This window comes from Moschus berezovskii, chromosome 2 (assembly GCF_049115385.1).
Source record: "Moschus berezovskii isolate FMDL1 chromosome 2, NW_MosBer_1.0, whole genome shotgun sequence".
Lineage (NCBI taxonomy): Eukaryota > Metazoa > Chordata > Mammalia > Artiodactyla > Moschidae > Moschus > Moschus berezovskii.
In genome coordinates this window covers 60,285,447-60,300,944 of record NC_142461.1, presented here as the reverse complement: position 1 = coordinate 60,300,944, position 15,498 = coordinate 60,285,447, and the positions used below count along the sequence as shown (strand labels likewise).

Genomic DNA, 15,498 nt, shown 5'->3' with positions numbered 1-15,498 from the left:
TGTCCTCAAACTTAATGAGTTCTTTTCACATCTGTAGTTCCACATTGACCTCTTTCTGGGTTCATGTCTTAAGTGCTCAGTGTATGCCAAGTAGAGAGAAAAAGAAACAAAACACCAGTTAAAATGAACTGATTAAAGAAGAATGAAATTACACTCCTAAAACTGCCCTTTTTAAATAAGCAAATTGGGGTTATACATCTTTTATTTTGCATTTCTACTTTACAAATGAGTTTTTCTAATCACAGTGTGTGTTGAACCAAAATGAACCAAGCTCTAAGGCAGCCCTGTAAGTATTCATTCATTTTCTTGCTTGTTCTAGGAATATTAGATTTTTTCCTTTCTTTCTCAGAAATACATCAGCTTTGAGTGACCATAAGCAAATGAATTTCTAGCCTACATATTTGTTGGTAAATTGAGTTTATTAATGCTGCAATACAAAGTCTGTGGGGGTTCCCATGTGGTACATGAGTAAAGAACCTCATGCCAGCGTAGCAGATGCGGGTTTGATCCCTGGGTGGTGAAGATCCCCGGGAGAAGGAAATGGCAACCCACTCCAGTATTCTTGCCTGGAAAATTCCATGGACAGAGGAGTCTGACAGGCTATAGTCCATGGGGTTGCAAAGAGTGAGGCACAACTGAGCGTGCACACACACTCTCTTTCACACACACACACACACAGACACATAACACAAGGTCTGTGTGAGGCTTTTTACATATGTTCAGAGTAACCAGGTTGTTCTTACATTTTCCCATAAGATGTCTCTTCCTATGTGCCCAGGATAGCCTGGCAATCTTGAGTTTTATAAATATTTAAAGTTTAAAATTATAAGGAAAATTGTGTTCCCATTTCTGTTTGTATTTATAGGATGTGGATTTATAAAAGGTAAGGTTGTTAGTTGGAAATGTGAGAGTCCTAACTCAAGCTAGCCTGACTAAAATTGGGGTTTTCCTAGAAAGATCTTGGGTTGTGTCACAGAATTGAAGCTAGAATAAAGCAGCCAGGCCCTCAGAAAGGTCAGGGATTCAGCCTAACTTTGAAATAACAGGGATACACCAATGACCATTGTCAGGATGCTCTCCTCTCTTTTCTTCTGCATTCTGAAACTTAGCATTTTTCTCTCTCTTTCTCTTTCTTTCACTGCAGATAAGCTTTCTTCTCATGGCTGAAAACCTGGGCAATGATAACTTCTCAGTTTTTTCCTTTTAGCTTCAGTCATCAAAAAAGGGGCTGATCTAAACTTTCTTGGTGCCAAAACCAGAAGAACTATAGGATAAATATATACTGACCTGGCTTTGCTCAGCTTTCCATCTTTAAAGTAATTAACTTTTTGTTGGCAGAGAGAGAGGAACAGTAATACCATTATTTGTCACTCATGGACGCTGACTCTGTGTGTGAGTGTGTGTGTGTATGTGTGTGTGATTGGGGGAGTGGAGTAGGATGGGCTGGGTTGGAGCAGCTGTAGAGATGTCATCTAAGAATTTGAGCGTTTTAAAGGGGACGGATCTAGAGAAAAATCACCCTGCAGAGCAGCAGCGTTCAGAAATGAGGAGGCTCTGGGATGCAAAAGAAAACTCGCGGAGGCATGGAGGCCTTCTCAGGCTCTCCATTAAGGCACAACCAGAGGCAGAGGCTCTCGCTTGTCTTTTGTTCATAAGGACATTGATGCTTCAAGTTTAAATTCCCCACAACACAAGGTTGCTGGAGCTGGGGGCAGAAACGTGTGCCAGTCTTGAGTAACAAGACTGTCTTTTCTTTTCCAGCTACCTGGGTGTGTGGGACCCAGAGGGAGGGTAAACTTTGGAGTAGGCAAGGGCCTGTTTTTTGGTTTATTTGTTGATTGGTTGGATTTTGTGATCATGTTCTAGAGCAAAATTACTGCATCCCATTCCCTCCCTTTTTTTCCCTGTTTCTAAGCCATGGCTGGATACTATGGAGCTATTAGTAAGCTTTTCCCAAACATAAGCCTTACTGGCACAATTGTTTGTTTGCTGTAGTGAGCAGAAAATTTCTAATATGTCTGAACATAAGCAGGAATATTAGTTTCTGGGCTTTGAAATAATCATTGCTGGACGTTTTTGTACTTATATAGGACATTTAGGGTAAATCATTTTAATTTTTCTTGCTCCACATTCTTAGACGCTCCACAATGAGTCCTTTTGTTGTATTATACCATTTCTGTAATTTCAACCTTTGTGTCCTGTCCCTGGTGAAATTCGTGAGACTTTACTCTTCCCATAAAGATTGTTTTCAAACATTTCAGTATTTATCATGGCTTTTACTTTTAATTTTACTTATTACACATGTTGAAAACTTGCCTGGTTATTTTTTAATAGCAACAGTGGCTGCAGTGTAGAGAATTTAAAATATGTATGTAAGAGTTGAAGAGAAATTACCTACAGACACCATGTATAAATGGCTGAGCTGGGGCTTTGTCCAGAAGGAATGAATGTTGCCTCCACTCCCATTAACCAAGTGGTACTTAACATTTGTCCTTCTAGTTATTTTTTCAATATAAAGTGTTTGTTTTATTTCACTGTGGCTGTGCTCCGTATCTTGAATTTCTACTTAATTCAGTCCCAGTCTGTTATAATCCTTCTGCTAATTTCATTTGTAGTGACTTTTCGATAGCCTGTTAATATTAACTATGACAACTTTCCTAAGAAATTTTTTGTAGGAAAAGTACAGGGATTCATCATAACATCATTGTGAATAATGACAATTAGTATATGTAGTTTTTATAGTTTTAAATACATTCTTAAGAAAGAGACATCTGAGTGTGATTGCTGGGTCAAATTACATGAGTGTTTCAGAAAGTTTTTAAAGTGTATGGTGAAAATATTTTTCAAAATGATCATACTATTTTCAATATAAGTAGTTAAGGCCTCATTTTAAGGGTGTTATTGGCTCTTTTAATAATTATAGAGTTTTCTTGTATGTTAACTGAACATGTAGCATCTTTTCAAATTTCATGAGTATTTTAAAATAGATTTCTATCTGTCACCCAAGAGAGAAGCAGGAGGATTATGACCTCAATTATCTGCCCCTTTCCCTTTAAAAATGTAAAACCTTTCCAAAATGCAAAATTACAATCTTTGTTCATTTTCAGTTCAGTTCAGTTCAGTCGCTCAGTCGTGTCCAACTTTTTGCGACCCCATCAATCACAGCACGCCAGGCCTCCCTGTCCATCACCAACTCCCAGAGTTCACTCAAACTCATGTCCATCGAGTCGGTGATGCCATCCAGCCATCTCACTCTCTGTCGTCCCCTTCTCCACTGGCCCCCAATCTCTCCCAGCATCAGAGTCTTTTCCAGTGAGTCAACTCTTCACGTGTTCATTTTATTCTATGGCAAATGAAAAACCTTACAAATTCTGACTATTTCAAATTAACTTGAAGTCAATGAAAATGTGCCCCAATGTTGAAACGCTTCATTTAGTTGCCTAAATCAGCTCTGAGATTTCAGGTGCCCGGTAGAACCGGGCCCTGTGAAGGACCCCACCTCTGTGGTGAAATTGTCTTATGTTCACATATTCAAGTCTCACTTAGGTATAGTAGTGTAGCTGACTGACTCACCATTAACTCATTTAGTTGAATGTAAGACATTCCCCCCCCCCCACCTTATTTCCATTGATTTGGTTTTCAATTTTATTTTGCTCCATCTCCCCATTAGGTGCTTGCCAAACTACTGCGAGCATGGAGGAAGCTGCTCCCAGTCCTGGACGACCTTCTACTGTAACTGCACTGACACAGGTTACATAGGTGCCACCTGCCATAACTGTGAGTAGACTCATGATTTCCCACAGATTCTACTGCAAAATTCCCAGATTCCCCATTCTAGGGAAAAAATCCAGGAATGCCAGGGATAATGTCAAGTTATTAATATATTCAACATAGGGTGGGCACTTTTTATTCATTCATTCATTGTGTGTTTCTTGAGAGGCTACTCTATGCCAAGCACTGTGGAGAGCATGGAGGATGCACCGGTACAAAGCCATGTCATTCTGGAGCTTAAGGTTTACCATGAAGACAGAAAGTGGGGTAATTTTTGAGCCAGAGACAAGTCAAGGTGCTGTAGGCATATAAAGGTGAGCTATGAAGTCAGCTGCATTGTCTAAATGGGCTAAGTTAGGCTGTGCAATAAGGAACCTGCATCTCAGTGGCCTAAGTAATAAGCAGCTGAGTCATGCCTATGTTACCTACATAGCACAGGTCTACAGGGGACCAACTCTTCCAAAGGCATTCTCCTTCTGGGAGGTTGATAGCGACTTCATAATCTGGAATGCTGTTATGGCAGGAAGAAGGAAGCCCAAGAAAACATGTGCTTTTAAGAGCTTTTACCTGGGACTTCCCTGGCAGTTTAGTGATTAAGACTCCATGGTTTCACTGAAGGGGTGCTGGTTTGATCCCTGGGATTATGATCTTGCATCCACATGGTATGGCTGAAGATTAAAAAAAAAGCTTCTACCTGGGAGTGCCAAACATTACTTCTACTCATATTCCATTGGCCAAGCAAAGTTATGTGGGTACCTAATGTCAAGAGGGAAAGAGGTCTCATCTTGCCATGGGATTGGAGGCAATAGAACTTAAAGATTGCTGATAAGTACTGACACTGTCTGCATGCCTATGATAGGGAGGCTTCCAATGGAAGGTTTGTGCTGATCCTGTAGTAGGGATGTGGTAGACAAGAAAAAGAAAAAGGAAACTGAATCTGCAATTATTTGGAGATAGCTGGAGAATGCTGACAGTAAGTAGTAAGAAAGGAAGCAGAAATTGAGGAGACTGGAGCACATAAAGAATAAGGAATGAAGAGGAAAAAGTAAAGGAAGCACATGAGTCCTGATTCCCATAATTTTGTATTCTCATCAGGGTTATAATAAAAAACACATGTTGAAATAGAGAAGGTTTGACATTTGGAGGATTGTTTGTAAGCTGTATGACATGAACTGAAGTTTAATTGACAAAGATATGATTGGAAGAGGAATTCCCTGGTGGTTCAGCGGCATAGAATCTGCCTGCCAGTGAAGAAGATATAGGAATTGCAGATTTGACCCCTGGGTCAGAAAGATCCCCTGGAGGAGGAAATGGCAACCCTCTTCTGTGTTCTTGTGGGGAAAATGCCATGGACAGAGGACCCTGGCAGGCAACAGTGCATGGGGTTACAAACAGTTGGCCATGACTGAGTACGCATGCATGACTGGGAAGTGCTGGCTACAGTTGTAGGAGACTTCACAGAAAATATGGACGTAGAAATTGACTTAGAAGGTATAAGCATAGGAGAAGGGCCTTCTAGTTAGAAGGGCCTTCTAATGTAAGAGCCAAGCCAAGGCTGGAGCTATTCTCAGGACTACAGGGGGACTATCCCTCAGGGCCTGATCTCACTAGTATTTCTTAAGCCTCTGCTTTTCCTGGGATGTCACACAGAATGCAGAAACAGAAAGGTAATTGCCAGCTGGGTCTGCAGGATGAACGGCATTGGTGCTCTCATCCTTTAAGACCCCTCAGTCATTCCATGGCCTCCTTTATACCTTGGAACTGAATATTCACCAATGATGGTCATAGAGGAGTCTAAGCAAATCAGAAAAGAAATAGCCCAGTGGCCATCGTGGGATGATGTTATTGCTGTTAGTTACCTGTGGAAGAGAAAAACACTGCCTGGATTTATAATGATATAACTTTCTTAAAACTTTCTGTTTAAATATTTGGAATAATGAACACTGGACTGGCAGAGATTAGATTTAAATTTGACCAAGCTATTGCACTTGAACAAGAAGATAATTTTGACACTCCAGAGCTCAGTTTTCTCATGGATCCTATAAAGGAAAGCTAACTAAATTGCTTCTCAGCCTTTTGGCTAAATTCAAGTGCAGTATAGAGGCTTCCCTGGGGACTCAGTAGTTAAGAATCTGCCTGCCAATGCAGGAGATGCAAGAGATGTGGGTTTGATCCCTGGGTCAGCAAGATCCCCTGGAGTAGGAAATGGCAACCCACTCCAGTATTCTTACCTGAAAAATTCCATGGACAGAGAAGCCTGGTGAGTACAGTCCATGGGGTTGCAAAGAGTTGGACGTGATGGAGTGTGCACCAAGATCTTGGAGACCATTTTAATGCTAAAATTGCAAGATTTTATTTAAGATTCTCAATAAATACCAAATCTATAAATGTTGAGTCTGGTTCCAGAAATTTATCCCTAAAGGAAAGACTGTAATTGTACAGATACATTATAGGACACATACAAGACTGTCCAGCTTGTATGGAAATGCTGCTGTAAGAAACTCAGAGGCAACTGAATGGCCATCAAGTCAATAGTGAGATGAGATAAACCTGAAGATTTAAGTCAAAACTATCCAAATATCTGCCAAGTCACAGATAAGAATCCTAAGATTTTTAAAGTTTATTCTATTCACTTTCAGCAATATTTTGTTAAGTCCATCTCTACAGATGTTCTCCTTTAAATTTATCCATCTATCAGGCTAAAAATAGATTTCCAACTTTATAAAAGTAGTGTGAACTTGAAAGTCGATGGAAGTGAAGTGCTGATTTTCAAAGGAACACTGTCAAAGTTGATGAGCAGGAAACTGAACATATCAAGCCTTAAAAATACCATTTCTTATTTTAAATACCTTCCAATCTTCCTTTCTGTAACATTGCTCAATGTCTATACCATTGGCTGCAATACTATTAAAGCCATTCTTCCCCTCTGGGCACCCAACCAGGGCAGATCAGAGATGCCTGTGTGGCTGTGAGGTTTGGCACACATACCTTGGATGTCTGTGCAATTTAAGAACTTTCCTCCTCTGATTAATTCCTCTTCCTCCTCCAACTGAGTGAGAAGCACTGTTTTGAATCACATTTGAGTTGATTGAGTAAATCAAGCCATGCTTTTCTGTCTTCATAAAGCATGTGCTGTAAATGTGGGGCATTGGAAATGAGAGCTGGTAAAATGCAGAAGACGAGTAAAAGTAAAACAAACTACTTCACAACCCTCCAGTGGAAATGGCAATATCCTTGCTCAACAGCGGTTTATTTTCTTGAAACAGTCATGCATAATCAGAACATTTTTGAAATGTTCTGAAATGTGGTGAAAGATCTTCACATTTTTAAAACATTTCTAATGATATTAAAAGCATAATTTCTTGACTATTTGTCTTTTGTCTTTTCATTCTCTTCAGGATTAGTTTGGTTTCCTCATTCTTGGTGCATCCTAGTAAATGTGAACCTATAGGGCTGACTTAGGACAGAGAATTTGCTTCTTTCTGTCTAGCTTTGTGGCTAACAGAGGGGTCTGGCTTAATGGAGGGCATGATAAACTCTAAGGAATGGTACAACGGGAATTCTCAAAGTCTTTAAGCATAGTAGGCATAGTATTACAAGTAGATACATTATGATTCCATTTCAATTTTCTTGTCTCTTCATCTGATGAAACATAAAAACTTGGGCATGCAAGTTTTGTGACTTTTCAAACACACTTTGTTCAAAATTTCCTGCTTAAGAAGAGTTGACAAGTGTATGGACATGTCCTTTCCCATCTGTGGCAGGGTCCCCATAGGAGGAGGAAATGTGAGATCAACATTTGTCCAATAAACTGACATTAAACATTATTATCTCTGTAAGTTGTTTTGGTTAGCAGTTTTATCCCCAGACGTATGATGACTTGAGGTGACATAGTATTTTCAGTTCAGATTTTTTTTAAGTTTATTTTTCACTGAAGGATAATTGCTTCAGAGAATTTTGTTGTTTTCTGTCAAACATGAATAAGCCATAGGTATACATATATCCCCACCCTTTTGAAACTCTCTCCCATCTCCTTCCCCATCCCACCCCTCTAGATTGATACAGAGCCCCTCTTAGAGTTTCCTGAGCCATATAGCAGATTCCTGTTGGCTATCTATTTACATATGGTAATGTAAGTTTCCATGTTACTCTTTCCCTAGACTCACCCTCTCCTCCCCTCTCTCCATGTCCATAAGTCTAGTCTCTATGTCTGTTTCTCCATTGGTGCACTATAAATGAGTTCTTCAGTACCCTTCTTCTAGATTCCGTATATATGCGTTAGAATACAATATTTATCTTTCTCTTTCTGACTCACTTCACTCTGTATAATGGGTTCTAGGTTCATCCAACTCATCAGAACTGACTCAAATGCATTCAGTCCAGATTAAGTCTTGGCAACCCACCCACTGATCAGATCTTCCAGTCACCAGAGATAGTTACCATGGTTATTAGTTTTCTAAAATGTCCAAGTTTAGAAGGTTGTGTAATTGAAGCCAAACTACTGAGTACTCTATGTATTAATATAGGTCTGTCATGATATATTATGAATCCAAGTTAAGATTAAAACGAAATTTGGTTATGGGAGCTTAATACATAGATCAATCTACAATGTAACAATAAAGGGAGATGGATATTATTATTCTTTTCATTTTATAAATGAGCACACTGAAGCCCAAAATTGTTGCTCAAGGTAATTTAGCTATTTTTAGCAAAAACGACTGAAGTGACTTAGCAGCAGCAGCAGCAGCAAATGAAGGAGCTGGGATTGGAATGGAGGGACTCTGACTGGGATGTAAGATAAATCCTATTTCTTTTTGCAAACAATAAGACATTTTGAAAACCTCTTTATATGAACTTAGTGATGGGACATTCATGATATCCTTCATATTGCTTGACACCCAGTAGAAAATCATGATACCACACAGAAAATTCAGTTCTAGAAGACTTAGAGTTGAGAACAGTTTTGTGTTCTAGAATAATAATGAAATCATCCTGGAAGGAAATAGGATAAGTTAGCACTTGAAAGACGGCTCAAATTAAACTAAATACAAGGATGAGGGAAGCCTATTGAAAACAGATTGGCAAGAGCCAAGATGTAATGGTAGAATATATATAAACTGTAATTTGGGACAATGCATTTGTTTGTTGGCTCAAGAAAGGGAAAATAAATAGCTCTTTTCATTCATTGATAAAGTCCAAATGGTGTTCCTATAAAGCACTTTCCCCTAGGGGAAATCTGAGATCACTTCCCTTTATTACCAAAGCTTTTCACATGTTACTGCAGTATCTATAAATACCACTTTAATGACTATATAATAAATAGCCTATTTAATGACTTTGTTTTTATTCAACCATTTTAATCTTTTTTTGGGGTGGGGGATGATTAGCCCTGTATTGTTTCCAAATATTTATTTTTATAACCAACCCCACAGTGGGTTTCTTTGTGCCTTAATAAATTTTAACCTCACATGTTTTTTTGTTTTCTTGAACTGGTGTAGGAATGGCATTCTTGAGTCAAAGATGATGAATCATTTTAAAGGTTTTGATTCATATTTCAACCTGTCTTCCTAAAATCTTGCTACAGTTTATATGCTGATCACTATTTTTTGAGATATCTTATTTCATCTTCTAAGCCAGAATTATTTACTATATGTTATAAAACCATTTTGCATGTGTTTTTACTAAAATATTTGTATACTGAAATGGAAATTATTATTGACCCTCATGATGAATCCTAGATGGAAGAAAAAGAGGGTTTTTAGGTGAATTACAATAGGAATAAGATTGTCCCCACAGAATTGTATTTAACCATTCAACAATAAGTACCTTTTGAAAACAAATCTGATGTCAGTAATCACGCAATGGACAATTACTCTCATATTAGGCAGACTCAATAAGTGATCCAAGTACTTACTTCTCATCTTCCATATGTTGCCTAATGAGTGGGGCCATCCTTGATCTTCTCAGCACTTTTGTCTGATCACATTCACATGACCCCTTTGCAGGGTATCTTCACCCTTTCTTGGCCTTTGCTAATCCTGTTTCACAGTGTAGCCTCTCTGACATCTTAACAATACCTCTAGTGTTCACTTTTCAGCTTGTCAAGAGGATGTCAGCTTTCTTCCTCTCCCAAGCTTGATGTAGTGCCTCTCCCTTTGGGCAATCAATAGCCAGGTATTGATTGGGAGCATATCAAGTCATCTGGCTATCAGCCTCTAAGGTAGTCATTACAGAGGGATAACACTTTAACTGTTTTAGCAGTAGGTAAAATGGTCCTCTCATTACATGATATTTCATAGTTGAAACAAAAGGTTGGAAGAGGGTAGGGGATTCTGCTAATAGGAGTTTTACTTGCAAACAGGACTCATATCTCTTAGCTCAGATCAATTCATATTCCAGTATTCTTCATGTTTTCTAACAAGATCTAAAGAAAATGCATCTCCATGCTTAACACTGAATGCAAACAGCAAGTGTTGCAGGATGTAATTAGATATGTAACATAGAAGAAAAAGAAAAAAAAAATGAATCCTTGAGTCCACACCCTGCTTCTTTTTATGACACTAACCACCACCTCCAGTGTCACAATTTTTATTCATATTAACTCCTCTGCAGTGGTGATAAATTCCTTTAGGGAAGAACTGTGTCTTGCTTATATTATGCTGCCATATCCAAGGAATTTGTGATATGAAGGGCATATCATGTAATTGTTGAGACAGACAGTTAAACAGAAAAAAAGGTAGTTTGGTGTGCCATTAAATGGAAACTCCATAAGGACAGGTTAGTGCCTGAATCTTCTCTATGTCGCCAATCATTTGTTTAATCTGTGACACATCATAGATATCTGCTGTTTGCTGTATGCACAGATAAATCATATAGGTGCACACAGTAATGGGGAGTTACTAGGGTGAGGGCACCGTCCCTTTCTGGGGGAGGTGAGAAAGTTTTCACAACAATTGACACTTGAGCAGAAGCTTGAGGGATGAGAAAAAAAAAGACAAGTTGAAGAGACAGAGATATGTGAAAGTTGGTGCAGCAGAGAGGATGATGTGATGCTTAGCGCACCCTGGAATCTAGGGTGAAATGGAGGAAGAAAGAGGCAGGATTTGCAGACAGAAGAGAAGATAGGTGATTCATTGAAAAGGAGCTTGTTTCTCTACTGAGCACCTTGAAGCCAGCCATGGTATTTTGGTTTTGTTTTCATACTGAGAATTAACTTGCTAATTATTATTTTGTTGTTGTTTTAGTTATCAGTTTCTTTTTGGGACTCTAACTGTAATGGTATGGTAGAGCACACACTGAAGTTGGAAGACAACTTCATGCCGGGTGTCAAGGTACAAAGCGGGTATGTGTTGGGTGTAAGGGAGAAATACGGTGCTATTTGTGTGAGCAGCAAATAATGAGAGTGAGAACAAGCTGGAAAGAAGGGACTTTACTTGAAAGGCATATCTAAAATTGGATCAAACAGACTTGAAGACAAATCAAATCAAATCCAGCAGAGAGAAGGATGACTTTTAGATTTGTAACTTGGAAGACTTCATGAATGAAGGATGTGGTGACTAAGTCCCCAGGTTGGTCTGTGCCTGACAGCCTTACGTCAAATCCAGGCTCTGCAACTTACAAGATGTGTAACCTAGGGCAAGTTATGTGAACTTTGTGTGCTTTAATGTCCTCATTTGTGATACGTGGTTAAGACTAGCAGCCACCTCATGAAATATCATGAGATTAGATAAAAGAATCCCCATAAAGTATTTAACCTGGTACCTGGCAAATGCAGTTTCTGATCATTGGAACAGAGAGAGGATGTGGAGACAGAGGGAAAGACTTTGCAGGTGCCTTCTTCAGTTCAGTTTGGGGCATGATGTTTGCCTGGAGCAATGCTCCCAATGCAGTAGTACCTAGACATCCCAGAATCAGGTCGTCCAAGGGGAAGATCGGAATCACTAGGTATATAGTTGTTGAAACCTTTTGAGTAGATGAAGTCAATCAGATATTGGTCAATAAGTCCGGTACCTGCAATGTAAAATTTCACTTCCAAGACTTTTAAGGGTCTCAGGAAGACATACAATCGAGATGCAATTAAAGAGGGAAGCGTGAGGAAAGAAAAGGGGAGAAATAAGAAAAGCAATAAACTAAAGAGCAGAAGAGAAGTGTTCTGAGAATAGATTATGAACAGAAATATCCAAGCAATGTTCCCAAGATTACTTCTTCATCATGGTGAAGGGTCAAAGCTGAATGACTGGCTGGATATTTAAATGAGAAATTGGAGAAAAACACAGTAGGTGAAAGAAAGACACCATTTAAAAAAATTATTTTTAACTAATTGTTTAGTGAACTGTGGTTGATTTGCAATGTTGTGCTAGTTTTAGATATAAAGCAAAATAATTCAGTTACACATGCACATGCATGCACATATTCTTAATAAGATTCTTTATTCCATTATAGGTCATTACAAAATATTGAATATAGTTCATGTCTATGGCCATGCCACCCTGAATGTGCCCAATCTCATCTGGAATATAATTCCCTGTGCCATAGAGTAGAACCTTGCTGTTTACTTACGTATAGTAGTGTGTGAATATTAATCCCAAACTCCTAATGTATTCCTCTGTCCTTACCCTTTGGTAACCTTAAGTTTGTTTTCTCTGTCTGTGAATCTGTTTCTGTTTTGTAAATTAGTTCGTTTGTGTCATTTTTTATATTCTATATATAAACAATACCATAAGATGTTTGTCTTTGGTTTGCTTCACTTAGTATGGTAATCTCTAGTTCCATTCATGTTCCTGCAAATGGCATTATTTCATTCATTTTTTATGGCTGAGGAGTATTCCATTGCATATATGTACTACATCTTTGGGCTTCCCAGGTGGTGCCAATGGTAAAGAATCTGCCTACCAGTGAAGGAGATGAAAGGGATGCGGATTCGATCCCTGGTTTGGGAAGATCCCCTGGAGAAGGAAATGGCATTCCACTCCAGTATTCTTGCCTTGGAAATCCCATGGACAGAGGATCTGGTGGTCTACAGTACATGGGCTGCAAAAGATTCAGACACAACTGTGCAACTGAACACACACACACAACATCTTCTTTACCCATTCACCTGTTGGTGGACATTTAGGTTGTTTCTATGTCTTGGCTATTGTAAATAGTGCTGCTATGAACATAGGGGTGCATGCATCTTTTCAAATTAGAGTTTTGTCCAGATATTTGCCCAGGAGTGGTATTGCTCGATCATTTTTGGTATAGCTGGACAACTCTATTTTTTCATTTTTTGAAATCCTCCATATTGTTTTGCATAGTGGCTGCACCAATTTACATTCCCATCAACTTTGTAGGAGTATTCTCTTTTCAAGAGAATTTGTTGCTTGTTAACTATCTAAGTGTTGTCAGGATTCAGGTGATTCAAAATCACTATATTGGAAAGATTTTCCTCTCCTTCAGGAGGAAGGACTAATATCTTTGTATCTGTTAATAAGCAAGTAATTCAAGGAGATATGCAGTCATGTGCTTGAGTCTGATTGTAAGGTGCCTGTTAGTCTGTAAAAAGGGAGATCAGAAGATATTGAACTGATGTGAAAGGCTTCTTGGAGGAGCAACCAGGCCTGAACACAAGGACTGGATTTGGAAGGCAGAGAAATCTTAGGAGAGTGTTTTCAAGGGTGAGAATCAAAGGAATGATTTGAAATAAGGATGAGCATAGACAATGTTTGAGTTTCACTCAAGGCACAGCCTAAGGGCAAGAGAAAGAAAGTTCATTGAGCTTCTTTTAAGTGTCATGCCCTGTACTGGGCAGTTTATACAGTTTGCCTCACTCTCGGAGGAGCCTTCACATCCTTAGCCCTGAACTTGTTGGGCTGTGACTTCTTGAAACAACAGGGTCTTCACACGTGCCAGTCTCCTGACCAGAGATTCTTCTTATGCTTTCTTTGCTTCAGCAACTTTGTCACCTCCTGCATGAAGCCTACCCAGATCTTTCCTAGATGCCGCTTCTCTTTGCCCCTTTATCGCCCACACAGTCACACATAGTTAATTCCACCATATCAAATTAAATATTTAGTTCCTCTTTTTCTTCCTAAACTGCCATTTTTTGTTTGTTTGTTTATATCTGGTCCCTACTATCTGAGAATCAATGAATGTAAATATTAAAAAAAAATATTGTGATAAAAGTAGCATAATATAAAACATGCTATAGTAACCATATTTGACTGTACAGTACAGTGATGCTAAGTACAGTAACGTTGTGCAACTCTCACTAATATCCATCTCTAGTATTTTTCACCTTCCTAAACTGAAACTGTGTACCCATTCAATATGAACTCCCCATCCCCTCTCCCTACCTGTCTGGCCCCTGGCATCTACCAATGTATTTTATGACTCTATGAATTTGACTGTTCTATGTACCTCATATAAGTGGACTCAAACAGCATTTGTCTGCACTTACAGGATATGGGAATGCATTTTTAAGGCTAGCTTAATATATGTCCTACAAACAGATTGTACCTTCTTTCTTTCCCCTGTGCTATACAGTAGTTTGTCATTGGTTATCTATTTTATACATAGTAGTGTATATATGTCAGCCCCAATCCCAGTTCATCTCACCCGCTTCTCTCCCTTTGATGTCCACTCATTTGTTTTCTACCTCTGTGTCTCTATTTCCACTTTGCAAATAGGGTATTAATGCTTAAAGTCACAAAGCTTGTGGAAGTGGGATTGAACTCAGTTTTAAGTGGTTCAAAAGCAATTCCTTATCACATTCAAACATCTCTAAGTGGGAGAACAGGGCTTCCCAGTTGGTGCTAGTAGTAAAGAACCTGCCTGCCAATACAGGAGACATAAGAGACATGGGTTCAATCCCTGGGTCAGAAAGATCCTCTGGAGAAGGTCATGGCAACCCACTCCAGTATTCTTGCTTGGAGAATCCCATGGACCAAGGACCTTGGTGGGATATACAGTCCATAGGATCACAAAGAGTCAGACACAACTGAAGCAACTTAGCATGCACAAGTGGAATAAAGATCATGCTTAAATATTTTATGGAACATGGTGGGATAATAAACAAATGGATACAAAGACTTCTGCTTAGACAGGAGGAGGAATGAAGGTTGCATATTCACCTCGGATCGCTTCTCTTCCTTTTGAACGCATCATTAACGATTTCAGTTTCCCACAGTCATTTCCTCCATGGTGAGTTGTTTCACTTGGTCTTTCCTTCCTCTTTCTCTCCGTCTTTCCCTCTACCTTCCCTTCCAATCATTAACTGAAGCTGCAGTAACGCTAACTTCAAATGCTTACGTCGGTTTGACAACGTGCAAAAAAATGTAATCACAAGATTTGACTTTATTTTAAATCCTTAGAAGCAACAAAAGTTCCCAAAATATGAAAGCAGATAATTAACTGGGGATAGTTTAATTGCTGATGTTGTCTTTCTTTGGAAACCATTGATATTTACTTTGAACACTGAATGGAAAAAATGTACATCTATTTCTAATGTATTTCAATCAAAAAAAGACTAATTGCCACAGAAATAGAAAGCTCTGGTATATCTCATGAGTTAGAAGTAATCTGGCCTGGATACATACATATTAAACTTAATATATGAAGACACATTTTCCATCTGTGCCTCAGCTTTGGATCCAGACAGATCTATGTTATATTTATAGCTTTCTAGTCTTGGATAAGTTATTTACCGTTTTTCAGCCTCAGTTGCTTGATCTTTAAAACAATAAAACC

At 38.9% G+C, this 15,498-nt stretch overlaps 1 protein-coding gene across 2 annotated transcripts in view; it reads left to right on the top strand.

Moving 5' to 3' along the window:
• Window positions 1-15,498, top strand: part of CNTNAP5 (contactin associated protein family member 5) — a 1,080,786-nt gene that overhangs the window by 666,837 nt on the left and 398,451 nt on the right. For both annotated transcript variants that reach the window (XM_055397661.2, XM_088842198.1), the window contains exon 11: window positions 3,671-3,777. In XM_055397661.2, coding sequence (XP_055253636.2) covers window positions 3,671-3,777 — 107 coding nt within the window. The remainder of the gene's footprint in view (window positions 1-3,670; window positions 3,778-15,498) is intronic.